General features: G+C 44.7%; 1 protein-coding gene across 3 annotated transcripts in view; it reads right to left on the bottom strand.

Annotated features, from left to right (window-relative positions):
- The window catches only part of ATP8A2 (ATPase phospholipid transporting 8A2), a 477,972-nt gene that overhangs the window by 370,669 nt on the left and 85,409 nt on the right, over positions 1 to 21,894 (bottom strand). For all 3 annotated transcript variants that reach the window (XM_029210474.1, XM_029210475.1, XM_029210476.1), the window contains 9 exons: positions 19,641 to 19,685; positions 17,160 to 17,235; positions 14,948 to 15,053; positions 14,509 to 14,591; positions 11,545 to 11,594; positions 10,523 to 10,592; positions 8,605 to 8,689; positions 6,979 to 7,118; positions 5,615 to 5,753 (listed from right to left, as the gene is read on the bottom strand). In XM_029210474.1, the coding sequence (XP_029066307.1) occupies positions 5,615 to 5,753; positions 6,979 to 7,118; positions 8,605 to 8,689; positions 10,523 to 10,592; positions 11,545 to 11,594; positions 14,509 to 14,591; positions 14,948 to 15,053; positions 17,160 to 17,235; positions 19,641 to 19,685 (794 nt within the window). The remainder of the gene's footprint in view (positions 1 to 5,614; positions 5,754 to 6,978; positions 7,119 to 8,604; positions 8,690 to 10,522; positions 10,593 to 11,544; positions 11,595 to 14,508; positions 14,592 to 14,947; positions 15,054 to 17,159; positions 17,236 to 19,640; positions 19,686 to 21,894) is intronic.

Consider the following 21,894-nt stretch of genomic DNA (forward strand, 5'->3'; position numbering starts at 1 on the left):
GGAAGGATAGATGGATGGATGGGAGGATAGACGGATGGAAGGATAGACGGATGGATGGGAGGACAGATGGATGGATGGGAGGTTAGGTGATGGATGGATGGGAGGTTAGGTGATAGATGGATGGGAGGATAAGTGATGGATGGAGGGAGGATAGGTGATGGATGGAGAATAGATGCATGGGAGGATAGATGGATGGACAGATGATAGATAAATGAGACAGCGAGCGAATACTAAAGACAGCCAACAGCACCAAACACCTCTAAAGAGAAATGTTGCCAGTTAAAACTGTAAGAGTCAACAATCGTAAGACATCCCAACTCTGGAGGCCGTGAAATATGAAAACAAGGTGTCTTAGAATGGATGAAATTTAGTACCTTTCTCCAGGGTTTTCTAACTCAAATTTCAGAGAGGGTTTTCGTGAAAGCTTCATGAATCTGTTTAAAATGAGCCCTGCACCAGGAGTGACTGGCCCTGAGACCCAGCATAAACTAGCTTGGTCATTAAGCGGAGCATGACCTTGTAAACTCTGAATGTCGCCCAGCCCCCAGCGCTCTAAGACTGTTGACATGTAAAGACCAAAGACAACGTAGGGAAAGCACTCCCAGCACAGTGCCCAGCATTCAGCACTCTTCTCCTTATTTCATCTAGAAGTAGAACTACTAGACACGTGATCTGCTTCCCAAATACCTTCTGGGTACCCTAATGTGCACACAGAATGCACTAAAACGAACAGAATACCCAATCCATATTGTGGGAGACAGACCAATAGTGGTTCATATCACAGAAGGCATGAGGAATATGGGACTAGAACACAGGCTTACAATCCTCCTGGATCTGGAGCATGGCCTCGGGCTGCTCAAAGCCGTCACCAGTGGTCTGACGTGGACAAGTCTAACACCGTGTCTAGATGTCTACACTGCATCCTCGACACACGCCCTAATTCACTGGCACATGTACACAATGGACCATTACTCAGCCGTAAACAAGAGTGAAGTAATGCCATTGCAGCAACATGGATGCAACTAGAGATTACCATACTAAGTGAAGTAAGTCAGAGAAAACAAAGACCATATGATGTCGCTTATATGTGGAATCTAACACATGACACAAATGAACTTACTTCCAAAACAGAAACAGACTCACAGACATAGAAAACAAACTCATGGTCACCAATGGGGAAAGGGAGGAGGGATAAATTAGGAGTTTGGGATTAGCAGATACACACACTATATATAGTGCTATGTATAAAATAAACAACAAGGTCCTACTGTATAGCACAGGGAACAATAGTCAAAATCTTATAATAAACCATAATGGAAAAGAAAATGAAAAAATATGTACATATAACTGAATCACGTTGCTGTACACCTGACACTGACACAATATTGTAAATTAACAACACTTCAATTGAAAAATAAGATAAAATAAAGAATAGAATTTTTTAACATCTTTATTAGAGTATAATTGTTTTACAATGGTGTGTTAGCTTCTGCGGTATAACAAAGTGTGTCAGCTATATGGATACATACATTCCCATATCCCCTCCCTGTTGCGTCTCCCTCCCACTTTCCCTATTCCACCGCTCTACGTGGACACAGAGCATCGAGCTGATCTTCCTGTGCTATGTGGCTGCTTCCCACTAGCTATCTATTTTACATTTGGTAGTGTATGTATGTCCATGCCACTCTCTCACTTCGTCCCAGCTTACCCTTGCCCCTCCCCGTGTCCTCAAGTCCATTCTCTACGTCTGTGTCTTTATTCCTGTCCTGCCCCTAGGTTCTTCAGAACCATTTTTTTAAAATTCCATATATATGTGTTAGCATACAGTATTTGTTTTTCTCTGACTTACTTCACCCTGTATGACAGACTCTAGGTCCATCCACCTCACTACAAATAACTCAATTTTGTTTCTTTTTACAGCTGAGTAATATTCCATTGTATATATGCACTGCATCTTCTTTATCCATTCATCTGTTGATGGATACTTAGGTTGCTTCCATGTCCTGGCTATTGTAAATAGACCTGCAATGAACATTGTGGTACATGATTCTTTGAATTATGGTTTTCTCAGGGTACATGCCCAGGAGTGGGATTGCTGGGTGGTATGGTATTGCTGGGTGGTATAGTTCTATTTTTAGTTTCTTAAGGAACCTCCATAACTGTTCTCCACAGTGGCAGTATCAATTCACATTCCCACCAACAGTGCAAGTGGGTTCCCTTTCCTCCACACCCTGTCCAGCATTTATTGTTCCTAGAGTTTTTGATGATGGCCATTCTGACTGGTGTGAGGTGATACCTCATTGTAGTTTTGATTTGCATTTCTCTAATGATTAATGATGTTGAGCATCCTTTCATGTGTTTGTTGGCCATCTGTATATCTTCTTTGGAGAAATGTCTATTTAGGTCTTCTGCCCATTTTTGGATTGGGTTGCTTGTTTTTTTGATATTGAGCTGCACGAGCTACTTGTGTATTTTGGAGATTAATCCTTTGTCAGTTGCTTTGTTTGCAAATATTTTCTCCCATTCTGAGGCTTATCTTTTTGTCTTGTGTATGGTTTCCTTTGCTGTGCAAAAGCTTTTACGTTTCATTAGGTCCCATGTGTTTATTTTTGCTTTTATTTCCATTTCTCTGGGAGGTGGGTCAGAAAGGATCTTGCTGTGATTTATGTCATAGAATGATCTGCCTATGTTTTCCTCTAAGAGTTTTATAGTGTCTGGCCTTACATTTAGGTCTTTAATCCATTTTGAGTTTATTTTTGTGTATGGTGTTAGGGAGTGTTCTAATTTCATTCTTTTACATGTAGCTGTCCAGTTTTCCCAGCACCACTTATTGAAGAGGCTGTCTTTTCTCCACTGTATACTCTTGCCTCCTTTATCAAAGATAAGGTGCCCATATGTGCGTGGGTTTATCTCCAGGTTTTCTATCCTGCTCCATTGATCTATATTTCTGTTTCTGTGCCAGTACCATACTGTCTTGATTACTGTAGCTTTGTAGTATAGTGTGAAGTCTGGGAGCCTGATTCCTCCAGCTCCGTTTTTCTTTCTCCAGATTGCTTTGGCTATTCGGGGTCTTTTGTGTTTCCATACAAATTGTGAAATTTTTTGTTCTAGTTCTGTGAAAAATGCCATTGGTAGTTTGATAGGGATAGCAATGAATGTATAGATTGCTTTGGGTAGTACAGTCATTTTCACAATGTTGATTCTTCCAGTCCAAGAACATGGTATATCTCTCCATCTGTTTGTATCATCTTTAATTTCTTTCATCAGTGTCTTATAGTTTTCTGCATACAGGTCTTTTACCTCCTTAGGTAGGTTTATTCCTAGGTATTTTATTCTTTTTGTTGCAGTGGTAAATGGGAGTGTTTCCTTAATTTCTCCTTCAGATTTTTCATTGTTAGTGTATAGGAATACAAGAGATTTCTGTGAATTTTGTATCCTGCTACTTTACCAAAATCACTGATTAGCTCTAGTAGTCTTCTGGTAGGATCTTTAGGATTTTCTGTGTATAATATCATGTCATCGGCAAACAGTGACGGTTTTACTTCTTTTCCGACTTGGATTAGAATGTTTTTTAAAAGGTCAATTCTAAAATATCTAATGGATATAAGTGCTTCTGAAACCTAACCTACAAACACTGCTACACCTTCTTTGAAAAAAGCACAAAATGATATAGCTGTTAATGGAAAAAAACTGGACAGGTATCAATCACCTTGTGAGGTTCAGACAAGCCTCACTCCAGCAACGACTAACACCTTCCTTCGGGAATAATAAGCCACTCGTGTTTTCTGGGTTGATTTTGGGAACTCTGCTTTCACTTGTGTTTACCTAAACTTGGCTAGACCCTGATAGATGCAGGTGTGACACAAGGACAGGAGGACAGGGGCGGGGCAGGTGCAGCATCACTGCTCTCATGCTTTCCGTGCCCTCTGTGAACAGGAGCCGTGGATCAATAGCAGGTGTTTTAGACCAAATTTACATGGGAAATACCTGAAGGGCTGATGTATATACATAGAAAGAGACATTCCACTGAAAGCAAACGTATTATCCTTCATCTATAAAAATGTTGCTGACATCACCAAAGGGCTGTAAGCAATGGGTTTTTATTATCTAGTAGTAGTGACAGGTCTACACAGAAACATCACCACACTTTTCTCCAAAAATATGTGTTTAGGGAACCACAGGTACAACATCTACATCTAATCCTTCAGAGACTGTTCGTGAATCACATGTCAGTCTCTGGGGACTTTAATCTCACTTGTGTGCGAGTCCAAGAGGACTACAGTCTTGATAAGAAATGATTAAGTGGCTTTTTTTGTCTATTTAAAAAAAACAAAGAGGAAATCCACCCCAGACAGTAGGCATTGTCTATAACTGAGGATCTCCGAGAGTCGGGGCTGATTCAAAAGAGAAGATTGAAGGAAAGGGCTCCATTGGAACCAGTTGATCATGTACCAAGGAGACTTCTCTGAATAGGACACCAGTCACTCACCTTCAGATGTTCTTTCTGTATGTTTCTTCCTGCAGTGAGCTGTGACATGGACTCTATTCCCATCAACACATGAGAAGTCATGTAGCCCTTTCATTTTATCACCTATGCACCAGAGCTTGTGATACAAGGGTGACAGAAGTCCTAGATAATTTTAAAGCAATTCAAACAATCAAAATTAGATTTTTTGGGACTTCCCTGGTGGTCCAGTGGTTAAGAATCCGCCTGCTAATGCAGGAGACACGGGTTCGAGTCCTGGTCCGGGAAGATCCCACACGCCGCAGAGCAACTAAACCCGGGCGCCACAACTACTGAGCCTGTGGCTCTGGAGTCCATGAGCCACAATTACTGAGCCTGTGTGCCGCCACTACTGAAGCCCGTGTGCCTAGAGCCCGTGCTCCGCAACAAGAGAAGCCACCGCAATGAGAAGCCCATGCAGCGCAACGAAGAACAGCTCCCACTCGCCGCAACTAGGGAAAGCCCGTGCGCAGCAACGAAGACCCAACGCAACATAAAATAATAATATAAAATAATAAATAATAAATAATTTTTTAAAAAAAAATTAGATTTTTTTTAAATTAGTAGTTTCACAAGTCCTTTTCAAACTAAAAACGTGCTGCTTTAACACTCATGAAGTAATCTGGGCTTAAATTCCCTTTCTTCAATTTTCATTTCTGCGACGCTTAGCAGGCAGAGGTTGCCAACCCAGATGGGGAAGGGAAAGGTTCAAGCCTATGAGAAAAACCTATGAATTGCTAAAAATCATTATAATGGCTATAGCTATATAAAATAATAATGCATATCTAAACTTAATGAAAACATGCTTAGTCTCTGAGACTAAATTTTTGTGAAGAAAGCAATGAGAAAATCAAACTCTCATCAACTTTTGAATTCTCTGGCCTCTGTAAGGATGTTTAATACTTTTCAGGAAGGTGTCATAGTCTTATTGTTTATAATGGGTAGATAATGCTCATAAGAGCATCTTAAGCTCTTCTCGGTCTTGTGAATGAAGAATTCTATAAAACACTTCTGTCAATGCATCTGAGGAGCCCTTAGGCACCTCTATAAGACGGTTCAAAAACGTAATACAAAAATCAGCATTGGGAAATTATTCTTTAAATGAATTACCTATGTTAATTGCAGTTTCTTGTTTGTCGCCCGTCAACACCCATATTTTAATTTCTGCCTTCAACAGAGTTGCTATGGTTTCTGGCACGCCTGCCTGAAGACGATCTTCTATGGCTGTGGCTCCAAGAAGCAGCAAATTCTAAATTAAAAAAACAGCTTCCGTTAAAGATAGGGACACACGTAAGAGCAGCATGAATGATGAAACTCTTGACAAAAGAAAGGCAGTCAAAGTGTTCTGAGACAATTACCTCATTTCCTCCACATTAAACCTTTGTCTGCAGGTAATTAATGACAGTCACATGTGTGGCATCTCAAAACCATCCACAGGGCTAGAACCCCTCCACACACATGGGCCAGCACATGCCATCTACTTCTGGGTACACGGGCACCTTGGGATAGGAAACCACCTGGGAAACCACCTGGCAGCAGAGCACATGGGTGCGTTATCCTGGGGACACTAACAGGACTGAGGCTTCTCTCTCACTCCACTCATGAGTCAAGGGCTGTGGTACAGTTAACACATGAGAAAAAACTATTCAGTGACCAAAACGGCCAACTACCTCCCAAGTGCCCACCTCTGGCCAGGGGACGCACAGACATCGCACCTATTTAATTGCTTTATGATTCTCAAAGTAATTTTGGAATTTCCAGGGAAGCAGGGTAAATGAACATTTGATTTCACTTCCATCCATACCCAAGTTCCATTAAAATGACAAACAAGGGGGAAAAAAAATCAAAGGGGAATTTTAAAAAGATAAATAAAATAAAGGAATGAGAGAAGCAAGCAAGCAATGACTTCAAAGCTACTGAAACTGGAAGATGGATGGACCAGTGGTTGCTGACATGAAACGGAAAAAGCTGAAATCCAGCTCCCAGATTCGAGGGATTCAATCTGTGGGAAGCTACCTCATGTCTTGGGAGGAACTGAAATAACAACCAAATCACGTGGGCAGCGTGGAGTGGCAATGGCAAAGCTCAAAGAGGACAGCAAGTGTGAAAACATTTAGCAGGTGCGATGTCCAGCCAGCCTAGGCATTTTGACTGCTCAGGAAACTCAACAGGGCCAGCTAACGTCGTTACACCTCATCTTAGGCAAACCCAGAAAGTCACCGATGCCGTTTTTGACCTGATACTTCTTAAGACAAGACGTGAATGCTTAGCAGAGGGTGGCTAGACCTTTCGGAGAGCTCATAAAAACTGAGTGTTTCTTAAAGCAAAGAAACGATTAAAAGCTAATGGTGAGTTAAGATACTTACAAGATCAGAGGACATCACTATATAGCCAAAAGGTTTCTGCACCAAAACTTTTTTGCTCACTAGGTGTCACCGGGCATGTAATGTAACGCATCTACCACGTGCAATTACCTTCTCAATGATCTCGTAACACTCTTCCAGCCGCTGAGCTCTGTCCTTCAAGATGGTGCTGGCTTCTTGGTAGACTTTGAGCCACTCTGCATAATCACCCTCAGAGAGGTCGGCGTAAGCCACACAGAGGGTCCGCAAGCCTGCAAAACGGTCCCGCGTCTCCCAGTGAGGGCCCTAGTGACGGGCAAGCAGGGTGCCTTACCCCCAGGGGACACCGCATGTGCAGAAAATCAAAGAGACCATCCACTTCATAGGTCACTCTAAGTCAACGTGCACACACTCAAAATGAATTGAAAAGCAACCTTATTTTAATATAAACCACTGCTTCTACAGATGTTGACGGAACAGGAGAAGCCATGAGACTGAACTCCTCACAGCAGAGAAGGACAGAAGCCGCGCTCGACCCACACACACGAGGAGGGACGCACAGACATCACACCTATTTAATTGCTTTATGATTCTCAAAGTAATTTTGGAATTTCCGGGGAAGCAGGGTAAATGAACATTTGATTTCACTTCCATCCATACCCAAGTTCCATTAAAATGACAAACAAGGGGGAGAAAAATCAAAGGGGAATTTTAAAAAAATAAATAAAGGAATGAGAAAAGCAAGCAAGCAATGACTTCCCGTCAGCCAGGAGGCAAGACGGGAAGTGTGTTTCACAACAGCAGTAAAGGCCCAGTGTGCTACCACGTGAAAGACACAGGCTTTCAAGCAGCCGTGCTTGTGTGTGCCCCTGTGTGCATGTGTCTCTGTGTGTGCCCCTGTGTGGATGTGTCCCTATGTGTGCGCATGTGTGTCCCTGTGTGCATATGTGTTCCGATGTGTGCACACGTGTGTTCTCTGGTGTACATGTGTGTGCAAAGACGTGGATACATGCGGCCAGAGAGGCTCAGGAAGGCAACGAGGCAGCAGCCGGCACTCAAGCTCTCATCACATCCACGTGCAGGGGAGCCTGACAGGAGTGTTGTTTTTGTTTTTGTTTTTTTTCGGTACGCGGGCCTCTCACCGCTGTGGCCTCTCCCGTTGCGGAGCACAGGCTCCGGACGCGCAGGCTCAGCGGCCATGGCTCACGGGCCCAGCCGCTCCGCGGCATGTGGGATCTTCCCGGACCGGGGCACGAATCCGTGTCCCCTGCGTCGGCAGGCGGACTCTCAACCACTGCGCCACCAGGGAAGCCCATGAGTGTTGTTTAAAGCCCTTCTGAGAACTCCCTTCCTGTTCTCCATGGGTTCAGTGGATTATTCTTGCCTGAAGTGTAGGGTAAGCCAGTGTCATAAGGAAAACGACAGAGGGCCTGGGAAATAAGGTGAGTTTTCCGAGAAAGGAGTGCAAAACCGGAGGGCGATTCTGCATAGCATCGTGGGCTGGCCTGCCTCACGCTCGTCCCTCTGGTTAAGAGTTAGCGGATGACGTTTAGGTAACAGAGCAGTCGGTCTACAGCCACGACTCTTGTCACTGCCACCGATGCAGAGGGTGGGGACGGGGTTGGCACTAGAAAACGACCCGCCTTTGAAGCAAGCCAAGTGCTGCACAAAAATGACACGTGAACACGAAGGCTCACCCGACTGCCCCCTGAAAGCACAACTCCAAGGGCAGAAATAACGTTTCCAAATTCTACTCACCTTCCGTGGCAAAATACTCCAGATGGCATAGTGTTTCCTCCATGTATTTTGAATCTTTAGAAAGTCTCTCAAAAATCACGTTATCCTGTAAAATAGGGAAACACTGTGACCGGCAAACCTCAGGTCAGCTGACGCTCTAGCACCGCAAGCCCAGCTCTGTTTTCGTGGTGTGGATCCAGCGCACACCTGGGTGGACGACGGGAAACACAGTTCTCGGCTGGATTCAGTCATGAGCTTTGGAAAACAACCTGGGGGTGGGTATGTGTCCACACAAACACGCCGGGGAGGACCCTGGGTGTCAGGAGAATGGATAATCAGGGACACGACGGGGCCGACGTTCACCTAGATTTGCAAAGCTCACACCAGACTTTGTTAACACCCTTTGCAGAAGTGGGAAGCATAAAACACACACCCTAAATTGCTCAAGTGTACTCTCCCTTCCTGATGCTGCAGGAGCTCCCACCCAGGGAGGGCACGACCCACCCTGCACAGAACCTGGCTCAGCTGAGAACACACGGTGTGGACAGCTCATCACCTGTGGACTATTTCCATGACCCACAAGCAGGGCTGGAGGATTGCAGGCTACGGATCATGCATCAAATATGTGATAAATGGCAGTTTTAGGCCCCCCCAAATCTAAGAAATTTAGTTTGGTTTAGGGGAGGCAGGTTTGTGGAGAATTAAATCCTATAACAAATTAAATGCACCCCTGCAGCATTTCCTGTTGACTCTGCTCTGTGGTTGCCCCCCTTCCTCTGTACCTCACACTGACCCCTTCTGGCCTTGCTGTGGTTCTCAGAACACAATGGCAAATAAACAACCAAAAAGGTAAGAAAGAGTACCATATGAGAACAGAATCTAACATAATTATCTAATCTTTCCCAATCTAATCCAATATAATCTGGACCTTGGTGAGTCCAGATCGGATGCCTTAGAATTCACACACATTTTTACTCACTTTTTAAAAAGCTCTGTCACTGTCCTCAAATACTTCTTCCCACAATTGGTAAAGACGAGTAAGATTTCCAGCGAATCACTGATCCTAGTGTAGCCTCATATTTCCCGATATAGTCTCAAAAAATGAGCTTAATAAGTCTTTCCCTCAACACATAAGACCACGGTTTGACAGAACGTAGTTTTGTAGGTCAGGCTCATGAACAGTAGCATCTTTCCTTAAAGATTTAGATTCGATGACCAGGAGGCAGACAGGACAGAAAGCCTGACATAGGAAATGACCGGAGGGGGCAGTAATAATAGACCACAAATGGACACTACCTCAAACCCGCCAGCCAGCCTCTGTAGTGAATAAAAACTAAACCACGAATATCGAGAATAGCTGCTACAGAAAAAAATACACATCAGGGGGCTTCCCTGGTGGCGCAGTGGTTGAGAGTCCGCCTGACCATGCAGGGGACGCGGGTTCGTGCCCCGGTCCGGGAAGATCCCACATGCCGCGGAGCGGCTGCGCCCGTGAGCCATGGCCGCTGAGCCTGCGCGTCCGGAGCCTGTGCTCCACAACGGGAGAGGCCACAGCAGTGAGAGGCCCTCGTACCGCAAAAAAAAAAAAAAAAAAAAAATCAGAGTCCTTAAAAGATCATAGGTTGATACAACTGACTGAATCTTCCAAAGTCACCGCACGAGGACAGAAAACAGGAATCAGAATTCACACTGTAAGGATTCTGAAGGACATGGCCAGCTACTGTTTCTGAAACCGACTACCGATGAACAGCAAGCTCTCCACTGACCTCCTTGCCGTGGTGGCTTGAACCCCTGTCATCTTCGGGGGGCTTCTACTACTAAGTCAGCGTCAGGCTGACTGAAAGAGCCTTTCAACCCTGGGCGACCCTCAAGGATGATGAAAACAGCAGTTAGGGAAGCAGCAGGGGTCCCTGGCGCGCAGACCTCAGCCAGTACTTACAGCCCCTTTACAATAGAGTCGAAGCTGTCCTGAAGGGGTTCGCACAATTACAGACATTCTTTTTCTGTCGCTGTAGGGTAAAAACAAAAAGGAAAGAAAACTGTCATTGGTCTGTTTTATAGGACCACATCCTGTGATTAAACACCAAACAACCCGAAAGGTGGTCTGGCTGGCCCCCAAATGGCCAAGCTCCATCTTCCCTACCTCTGCCCTCAAAGTCAGACTTTAATTGTGTATCTCCTACTCTTTTGCATAAACCTATTCCCTTCCCTGCCGTGGAAACTCACTAGCACAGCTCTATGATAGAAGAAGAGACAGAAATGTAGAACTTGAGCGCTTTACTCTGTGTCTAATTTGCTCCTGACAATACTGTGTCCACGTACTTTTATTTCACAGCTCAAAAATGTTCAGTTACCTGCCCAGTAAGTGGCAAAGTGCAAGATTCAGTATAAACCCACTCCACTCAAAAGCATCTCATCGTATCTTCTTTTGACTGAAGTGGAAAGAAATGATGAATTCCGAGGACCTCCCGATTTAGCGCAGAGGTCCCTTGATGGCTCCCTCCCCAGCCGCAGCCCCAAGCACATGCACAGGCGCCTCCTTCCTCACCTTTCAAAGGGACCCGCCCTCAGTCAGACTCATTTCTCGCCCATCTGTATATATACAGGAAGTCCCCTCCATACGAATGAGTTCCCTTCTGAGAGAGCGCGTTCGTAAGTCCGACAAAGTTAGCCTAGGTACCTGACTAACACGATCAGCTATACAGTACCACACTGTAATGGGTTTATAATACTTTTCACACAAGTAATACATAAAAAACAAACAAAAAATAAAGAAAACACTTTAAATCTTACAGACACATGAGCTAACTCACTGGACGTGTGAATGCACGTTCGTGTCTTCGAAAGTTCACAGCTTGAAGTCTGTATATAGGGGACTTACTGTGTGTATATGTAGACAGATAGACAGATAGATAGATAGAGAGGGACAGTTTATTTCAAGTGCACAAAAGAGAAACATACCTAGAAAACTCCAGGACATTAAGGATTCCAAATGTCTCCTCCTGTCCCATCTAGAGGAAGAAAAACAGGCTTTTACCTGAAGTGCAAAGTATTAAAATCTCAAAACAACCAGCTCCCCAGTCATAAACCTCTCTATCCATGCCTCTCCCCAATCCCTCCCCTCCTCTCCCTCCCCTCCTGTTCCCTCCCTCTCTCCCTCTCCCTCCACCCATCCATCCCCCTGCAGACACCTTCCACCAAGTACTGTCTTCCCCGTCAGTCTGGTGGGACCATAGCTCCCCCTTCTGGTGGAAGCGTCTCCTTTTCCTCCAGCAGGAGTGGCTGTCATAGTAGCTGATGACAGAGTAACTTCCAAGACATACAAATAAGGGACACAAGCTACACAGGTCCATCCGAGACCTGGGGCCAGTTATGCTTCCGAATCCAGAATTTTACACATCTCGCAGAAGTACGTGCACACCGTATGCCACTACATCCCCAGGGAGCCCAGGCACTACACCCTGTAATACAACACACTGGTTTCCTGCAGCAAGATGCACGGCTATCCCCACCAAGTGAGATTCATAAAGAACAGAAGTGGCTCCACGGAAGTTCCATTAGGTTTCCCTACCAAATGTCCACACCCCAAATTTAGGGGAAAAAGCGTGGAATTCAAAACTTTTTCAATTTTGGATTTAGAAACAAAGGAGCATAGCTCTGCACCAGATTTTAGGGCAATTCATCAAATGCCTTTTCTCTTCCGGTTCTTCAAAGTTGGAACGTCAATATTCTTAATTGGGCTTCCCTGGTGGCGCAGTGGTTGGGAGTCTGCCTGCCGATGCAGGGGACATGGGTTCGTGCCCCGGTCCGGGAAGATCCCACATGCTGCGGAGCGGCTGGGCCCGTGAGCCATGGCCGCTGAGCCTGCGCTTCCGGAGCTCCGCAACGGGAGAGGCCACAACAGTGAGAGGCCCGCGTACCGCAAAAATAAATAAATAAATAAAATTCTTAATTTTTCTCCACAAGATTCCAGATTATGTGTGCACAATTTGAAAACTTTTTAATCGAATCTGCCCTTTCCCTTGTCCCCTAGGTCTGAGAGAAATAATAACTGAAGGAACACACAGATCCCCAAGTGTGTGGCTGACACCCACAAAGCACTGGGAAGTCACACTGTCCCCTCCACAATGCCCCGCCCCTTTGCCTCCTAAAACACAATGAATGGGCCGCTTAACCCAGCCCCCCGTCAGCATTTACCCCCTTCTCTCTGCAAGCCCCAGTTCCCTTTCCCCTCAGCCTGGCCCAACTTTGCCAGGTCCCCGTCCAGAGAGTCACCGCTGCCATGCTGTGACCACCGGAAGCCCACCGCCTCTGCGTCGATGTCACATCAACACCCTCACGGCCCCCACAGACCGAATGATGACCAGTAAAGCCACTTCTTTTTTTTTTTTTTTTTTTTTAGAGTATGCACTTTGGCATCTGATTTTTTCTTTTCTTAAGTCTTTATTGAATTTGTTACGATACTGCTTCTGTTTTATGTTTTGGTTTTTTTTTTTTTTTTGGCCATGAGGCATGTGGGATCTTAGCTCCCTGACCAGGGATCGAACCCGCTCCCCCTGCATTGGAGGCAGTCTTAACCACTGGACCGCCAGGGAAGACCCAAGCCACTTCTTGTAAGTAGCAGGTAACCACCTCGAGGACTTGTGGGATGAGGATTCCCCGGTATTCACAGTTGAATAGGATTTTTAAAGTTACTGTTACTTATAAATCTTATCTAATCACATGGTCTATTTACTCCATCGCCCCTCCCAATCCCCATGGCTGCACTGCGGAGAAATACAGCAGTACCCACACACCTGAAACCTGGCCGTGAAGGCTAAAATCTCCTCAAACTGGAGGTGAAGACGACACCATTGGTGAGAAGCTTCCACGAAGGAAACTCTATATTGTCAGTACATTGTCCCAACTTGTAGCGACTGTACGCTTCCCTAAGCTAAATTCCCTGTGTTGGCTGAAATCAAGCTCAAATAAACATGCTCTGATCTCTGTACTCTGTAAAAAAGAAACTGAAAATGCCGAGAAATGGGCGCTCTGTACACGGTACGATACTTTTTAGGTTTTGCACGTAAGGAAAAGAAAGAACAGACTGCCGCCAGGTCAGGAACAACATCGAGTTATTACGCCAGATGGAAGCGAACTTCAAATGCCTTCAAGAGATCCAGGGATTTAAGGATGCATAACGCCAAGAGCTGTAAAAACCCGCGAGTCCTCCCCAGGTTGAGGGTGGGAACAGCACAGGGGCGAGCAGGCGGGGACTTGCCCGGAGACGCTCACCCACCCAGACAGCAGTGAGCAGGGCCCCTCCAACTGCTCAACACAGAGAACGCCCATCCCACCTACCCACCCGTGTCCCTGCTGCCACCCCAAGGATCCCTATTTGACCTTATTCCCGATTCAAACTTTCTCTTCTCCCCAGATTTCTCCCTCTGGCTCCTTGAGAGGGAAACTCAAAAAAATCATAAAATAAACGTCTTGATTTCAGGGGGGAAAAACCCATATTAAAAAAAAAAAAAAAGATCTGAAGTGCCAACTCCCTCCTCTGTCAGCCCAGGAGACCAGAGCCAGTGACCGAGGGCTTCAGGGAGACAGACGCAGACCCGCCCCCGAGGACAGGAGGCTGTGGAGCTTTTCCCAACAACTACGGGACCCAGAGCAGGCTTCCCGCATTCTTTACCGCACGTTACTCCACATCAGTGGATGAAAGACTGCAGACAGCGCCTTTAAGAAAGATGACGCAAAAACAACACACAACACTGAGGCGACAGAACCACACGACATATTCTCAACACACCTAGTTTCTCACAGAGAAACAACAAACAAAAAACTCAGCACTCATATGCGCAATAGATGTGCTATTTCTAACATACAGTCTTCCAAAAAGCGGGTGACCAAGAGCGTCCGGCGGTGCCCTGGGGTGTCACTTACGGCCTCTATGATGACGGAGTAGGGCGTTCTGGCTGTGAAGACGAAGCCCAGCTTTCGAGCCCCTTTCACCAAAGCAGCTTCATCTGTCAATAAAGAATTGATGAGGCATTGACTAGTCTCTGGGAATGACAGGATTCTGTTTAGCACGTGTTATCTTTCACGTGAACGAGATCCACACCAGCGACAGAGGCCTGGCCTTTCGTGCAGTAAAGACCAAGGATCTAGAAGGCGCTCACTTACTCTCCCCCAACCAGGACCCTGAAAGGAGCGCTTCCATCAGAGGAGAAGCCACGGACCTGGAACTAGTCCCTCCCGGGCACTCTGCAGCCAGCATGAGACCAGGGGCACACAGTGGGGGCTTTGCGGGGCCGCATCACCTCCCAACACCCAGGTCCCCAGAGAGGGGGGCAGCAGGGCACACCCAGCCAAGAGGCCTCACCTGGGGAGGAGGCCTGGTAGATGATGTTATCTCTGTCCTTCTCGGGGACCACGGTGTGGCACACGGCCAGGAGGGTGAGGAACTCCTGGATGCAGGGGGCTGTGGGCTGCAAACGGGAGCTGAGGTCACCCGACTGTCGGGACACCACTGACGTACACCAGTCAGGTTCAAGGCACCCTCCCACTTAGAACCCCGGACGCCTTCCTGCTCCCATGAGAACAGAGGTCGGAAGCCCCAGCGTGGACCCCAGGTGCCCCAGGACCCAGCACCTGCTCGCCATCTGGCCCATCTCCTGCCACTCGCCCCCCACAAGCCTGAACCCTCTACCAGCCACTCTGTCTACAGCTCTTCAAACTGAGCTCGTCCCTTCCCGCTGGCCCATGGCCGTCCTCCACCTGCTGTCAGCCAGTCCCTCTCTTCGCGCATCCTCGGGGCTTCAGTTTACCAGTTGCTTCATCGAGGAGCCTGTTAACACCCCGTCTTGGAATGCGGTCTCTTCCCCTACTACCTACTACCTGGCAAGGTGCTTGATGTAAACTAGGCCCTTAAACTGTCTGCTAAGTGAATGGGTCTCTTATTTGCTCAGTTTGCTGTTTCACAGTCTAAACTGTTTGCTGTTCCTAAGACAACACTGGGATTCCGTGGGACTAGCTCTTCTCGCCTCCTCTGCTGCTTTGGCACCTAGTGATCTATGGCAGCAAAACAAACTTCGGGAAGCTAGACTCGGAGCCATCTGCAAGCCTGTCTGTCACCCTGCACTTTCTCCTTGCCCCTCCACCATCCCAACGCAAACAGACCATTTCAGTCACCCACCCGCATTATTACCCTCAACCTAAATACTATTTGAGGATGCTTGAGTCCTCTTTCAGAAAGCAAGTCCTCACGGGGTGCTTGTTTCTTTGACAACCTTAATGAAAACTACTCTTCTCCAGAGACGGTTCTTCTGAGATGTTGTTCCTTCCTCTGTTTGCTCTACCCTAGTAGCTGTGTCTACCTCTAAGATCAAATACAGGAAAGGACAGTATCAGTGTCTGTGACCATGACACAGAGCACGGCCTTCAGCAGCATGCTCTGTGAGGTCTGGGACCACTTTGTCAGAATCACCAGGGCTGAGGCCCTGCATCCCAGGACCTGGGAAAGTCTTAGCACTGCTGGGAAAGTTTTAGCATCAACAAATACAGACTAACTGAAATAGAGAAAAGGAGGCTTCCTCACTGAAAATTCAGAGAAAGTTTTAAGTATATCTATCTCTTCACAAAAGTTGGGAAAGATAAAGTTTTAATGTCGCTTGAGTTTACCTAATTTTAAAACTAAAATGTTTTTCAGAAAAGAGTCATATTAGGTCTAATTCATACAGGTTAAACTGGTTGTGAAATGTTTTGATCATTGAATACTTTTCTAAGTCGGTGTTTTTCAGAATAGCCTTTAGAACAAAAATGAATTCAGATGAACCGGCAATAAATCCTGGTCTGTTACAATAGTTCAGAATGTGACATCACAGTTAAGAAGTGAACAGACCAAGGTCCTGACTCTCATTTCTACATCTGTTTGCCAGGTGACTCTTGGCCAAGTCAATCTTGCTGTGCAACTTCCCATCACCTCTCTGGGGTGACTCGGGTGCTAAAGGAAACATACTTCAAATGCCTAGTACATAGCAGGATGCTATAAATGCTATGTGTTGCTATATCTTACTTTTGTTTCCTAAATTATCCTAGCCAAAGGATACTGTAATTACTTTGCAAAATACACGACGTCTTATATTCACAACTGTGAAGAACTAGTATTGCAGAAACCTTACAAAGCAAAAGAAATCTGAAATGTTAGAGGATTTGATGGTAAGACTCATCTGGATCGTGATGTGCTACTTTATAACTTCACCACGTATTTAATTTGGCTTTAAGTTCATGTGTATCGTTTATTAGATTCCACATATAAGTGGCACCATATGATATGTCTTTCTTTGTCTGACTTACTTCACTTAGTATGATAATCCCTACACACTACTACATATAAAAAAGATAACTAACAAGGACCTACTGTATAGCACAGGAAACTCATTACTCTGTAATAACCTACATGGGAAAAGAATCTGAAAAAGAGTGGGTCTATGTATATGTGTAACTGATACATTGCTGTACATATTGTAAATCCGGTGTTCTCCAATAAACATATAAAAATAAAATAAAGATCTAGAAGAAAACGGCAGCCTTACATGATGATCCTCAATGTTCTTCAGGAGTCTGGGGTCATCAAAGTCACATGAGTCACTAGGCGGAGGCGGTATCCGGCTGAAGAGAGAACAGAAGATACTCACTCAGCTCAAAAGTCCCTTCAAGATAACTCACACCTAGTAAGAGTCCGTCCTCAGGAAGAACCACACCTAAAAAGCGTCTAACTTTGTATTAAACTTTTCAAGATTTGAAATACTCGCTATGATTTCAAACCTCAAGGCAGTAAATCTTTAACCCGACTATAAACAAAATACAGATGGTCCCTGAATTACGATGTTTCGACTTAACAATTCTTCAACTTTACGATGGTGCGAAACTGATACGCATTCAGTAGAAACCGTACTTCGAACTCGGAATTCTCATCTTTCCCCAGGCTGGCGACACGTGGGACAACCCTCTCTCGTGATGCCGGGCGACACGCGCAGCCCCAGTCAGCCCCATCATCACGAGGGAGAACGACCCATACACGTACAACCACACTGGACCCAGACAGCCACTCTGCTTTTCATTTGCAGTACAGTATTCCATAAATTACACACGATATTCAATGCCTTACTATGAAATGGGCTGATACTGCCCAACGGTGGGTTAACGTTAAGTGTTCTGAGCGCGCTGTGCGTAGGCTGTCCTAGGCTGTGATGTTTGGTAGGACTGGGGTATTAAATGCACTTTTGAATTCTGATCTTTTCAACTTATGATGGGCTCGTCAGGACATAACTCCATTGTAAATGGAGGAGGATCTGTAGTTACAAGGAGAAGAAAGAGATGCAAGGATGAACACCATGACTTTATCATTTCTGTTGGCCCCTGCATCTACCAGGGAGAACTCCCCAGAGTGCCTGCTCCAAGCATGTAAAACAGGAGGAATTGTGGCAATGTATCTATGCAGCCATTCGTGGCCAGAGCTTGTATGTGAAAGAGAAAAAGGGGGCAAATAATTACAAAAAAGGAAACGTGACGTGATGGCTCCGCGCCGTCACACTGACGAGACGCGAAGGGCTGAGTATGCTCCCTTCTTCGCCCCTTCCTGAAACCCTGTCTTCAGGACAAAGACAAGGGAAGACAAGATGACAGCAGAGCTGATGTCAAGCGGAATGCTGAACAGATATCAGAGTTTAGTGCAGCAGAGAAAACAGAAACCAACAGCTTGCAAGGGGAAGCACCTAAAATGCAAGCTGCTGCCCCCAGCAGGACCCTGGTGAAAACTGAGGACGCGGCAGCACGAGGTACCTGTGAGACAAAGGGAAGGTGGAAGACAGGACAGGCTCCAAGTCCACCTGACCAAGACTGAGTCTGTGAGAAACCTCCCTCATCCCACGCAGCCAGGCACCTGAACCCTCTGCCCCCAGAACGAAATGAAGGTCTATCCTCCAGAGAGCCTAAACCAGAGGAGCCCTGGACCCAGAAACACTGAGCGCACAGGTGGATAGGATACAGCATCCTCCCTAAACCGGAGTTTTAAGTGAAACACTGTAGACATTGAAAGGTATGATCAACAACCCTCTGTCTCCACTCAGTTCCCATAACAGCTTCAGCCAGATTTACATCCCTTGGCAGGAAACTGCAGAGGTCTTCTTGCAAGAAGATGACTGATCGGCTCAAAAGAAAGACACACAGGTGCTAACATCAGAGATCCTCTAATAAAACAGTCCTACATACATGGTCCCAGCAATCAGCTTTCTTAGTGTAAAAATCCTAAAACCTTAGCAGACAACACCGCTAGTCTTAAAGGAAATGCAAATCAAAACCACAATTCACAGCCATTGGGATGGCTATCATATACCTAAAAAAGACAAACGCGATACCGCTTCACAGCCATGGGGATGGCTACTATATATATGAAAGACAAAGAGAAATTAACAAGTGTTATGAGGACGTGGGAAAATTGTGCATTACCAGCAGGAATGTAAAATGGTAGAACTGCTATGAAAAATAGTTTGGTGGTTCCTCAAACAGTTAAACATGGAATTACCACATGAACCAGCAATTCCACTTTCAGGCATAATCCCAAAATATATAAGAGCAGAAACCCAGATACCTGTACATCAATGTTCATAGAAGCATTATTCACAATAGCCAAAAGATGGAAATAACCCAAATGCCCATCAACAGATGAATTAATAAACAAAATGTGGTATACACATATATGGAATATTACTCAGCCTTTAAAATAAATGAAATCCTGATACATGCTACAACATGTAGGGTACAACCTTGAAGACGTTATGCTGAGAAGTGGAAAGTGAGTGGATATATCAGACCGATAGCTGGATATTTTTGTTAAAGCCTTGTAGTACCACGGGGCTTTTAAAACCACATTCATGTTTCCATTTTATTCTGGTTCTCTCTTAAAATAAAACATGCAACTTTTATTCTCAAAATATTCAAGTGAGAAGTGCCAACATAAAACTGTTCCAAAGCCTTTCCCACTGAAGTGTCAAGAACTGCTAAAATCTACTTACCAGAAATCATCTGATGATGGTTCCCTTGTCAATTCTGGAAAATGACTGACAGAGAGAGAGAAACAGAATGGTTACAAAACTGTGATCAAAAACACAGATATTCACACAAAGAACAAGCTCCAGCATAGATCATACGTTAGGCCCCAAACAAGTCTCAGTAAATTCAAGAAGACTGAAATACCAAGCATCTTTTCCTACCACAAGGGTATGAAACTGGAACTCAATCACCAAAAAATGGAAGACTCACAAATACGTGTAGACTGGACAACATGTGACTGAGCAACCAATGGATCCATGAAGAAATTAAACATATAATCAAAAACTACCTAGAGACACATGAAAATGGAAATACAACAAACCAAAACTTACAGGATGCAGCAAAAGCAGTTCTGAGAAGTCCATAGCAATAAATGCCTACCTCAAGAAACAAAAAAAAATCTCAAATAAACAACCTAACATTATACCTAAAAGAACTAGAAAAGAACAAATGAAACTCAAAGTTAGAAGGAAGGAAATAAAGATTAAAGCAGAAATAAATGAAATAGAGACACAAAAGTCAATAGAAAAAAAAAAAAACTATGAAACTAAAAGCTGGTTCTTCAAAAGATAAAGTTAAGAACACTTGGGACTTCCCTAGTGGCTCAGTGGATAAGAATCCGCCTGCCAATGCAGGGGACACAGGATCGAGCCCTGGTCCAGGAAGATCCCACATGCTGCGGAGCAACTAAGCCCATGTGCCACAACTGCTGAGCCTGCACTCTAGAGCCCGCAAGGCCTAGAGTCCGAGCTCCACAACAGGAGAAGCCACAGCAATGAGAAGCCTGCGCACCGCAACGAAGAGTAGCCCCCGCTCACCACAACTAGAGAAAGCCCACGTGCAGCAACGAAGACCCAATGCAGCCAAAAATAAATAAATAAATTTATATATAAAAAAGAAAAAGGTAAGAAACCTTTAGCTAGACTCACCAAGAAAAAAAAGAGGACTCAATCAGAAATGAAAGAGAAGACATTACAACTGACATCACAGAAATAATAGGATCATAAGAGACTACTATGAACAATTATATGCCAACAAGTTTGACAGCCTAGAAGAAACAAATTCCTAGCAATATACAATCTACCAAGACTGAATCATGAAGAAACAGAAAACCTGAACACACTGATTACTAGTAAAGGATTGAATCAGTAATCAAAAACCTCCCAACAAAAGTCTGGGACCAGAAGCCTTCACTAGAGAATTCTACCAAACATTCAAAGAAGAATAAATACCATTTTCAACCTCTTCCAAAAAATAGAAGAGGGGGCAACACTTCCAATTCATTTTACAAGGCCAGCATTGCCCCGATACCAGAAAGACCACCACAAGAAAAGAAAACTACAGGTCAATATCCCTGAAGAACATAGACACAAAAATCCTCAGCAAGATATGAGCAAATCAAATTCAACAATACACTGAAAGGATCATCACACACAATGATCAAGTGGGATTTATTCCAGGGATGCAAGATTGATTTCATATCTGCAAATCAGTATGACAACACCACATTAACTAAATGAAGGATAAAATCATATAATCACCTCAACAGATGCAGAAAAATCATCTGATAAAATTCAACATTCATATATGATAAAAAAAAACACTCTCAGCAAAATGGGTACAGAGGGAATGTATCCCAATAAAATAAAGACCATATATGACAAGCCCACAGTTAACATCATACTCAACAGTGAAAAACTGAAAGATTTTCCTCTAAGATCAGGAACAAGGCAAAGATGCCCACTCTCGTATTCTTTTTTCAACATAGTATTAGAAGTCCTAGCCAGAGCAATTAGGCAAGAAAAAGAAGTAAAAGGCATCTAAATAGGAAAGAAGAAGTAAAACTGTCACTATTTGCAGATGACATGATATTATATATAGAAAATCCTGAAAGATTCCACCAACAATCTGTTAGAACTAAACAAATTCAGTAAAGTTGCAGGATACAAAATCAATATACAAAAATCTGTTGCATTTCTATATATTAATAAAGAATTAACAGAGAGAACTTCTTTTAAAAAAATCCCATTTACAGGGCTTCCCTGGTGGAGCAGTGGTTAAGGATCTGCTTGCCAATGCAAGGGACACGGGTTTGAACCCTGATCCAGGAAGATCCCACATGCCGCGGAGCAACTAAGCCCGTGTGCCACAACTACTGAGCCTGCGCTCTAGAGCCTGCGGGCCACAACTACTGAAGCCTGTGCGCCTAGAGCCTGT

Source organism: Monodon monoceros, unplaced genomic scaffold (assembly GCF_005190385.1).
Source record: "Monodon monoceros isolate NGI ecotype Baffin Bay Population unplaced genomic scaffold, NGI_Narwhal_1 Super_Scaffold_8, whole genome shotgun sequence".
Classification (NCBI taxonomy): domain Eukaryota; kingdom Metazoa; phylum Chordata; class Mammalia; order Artiodactyla; family Monodontidae; genus Monodon; species Monodon monoceros.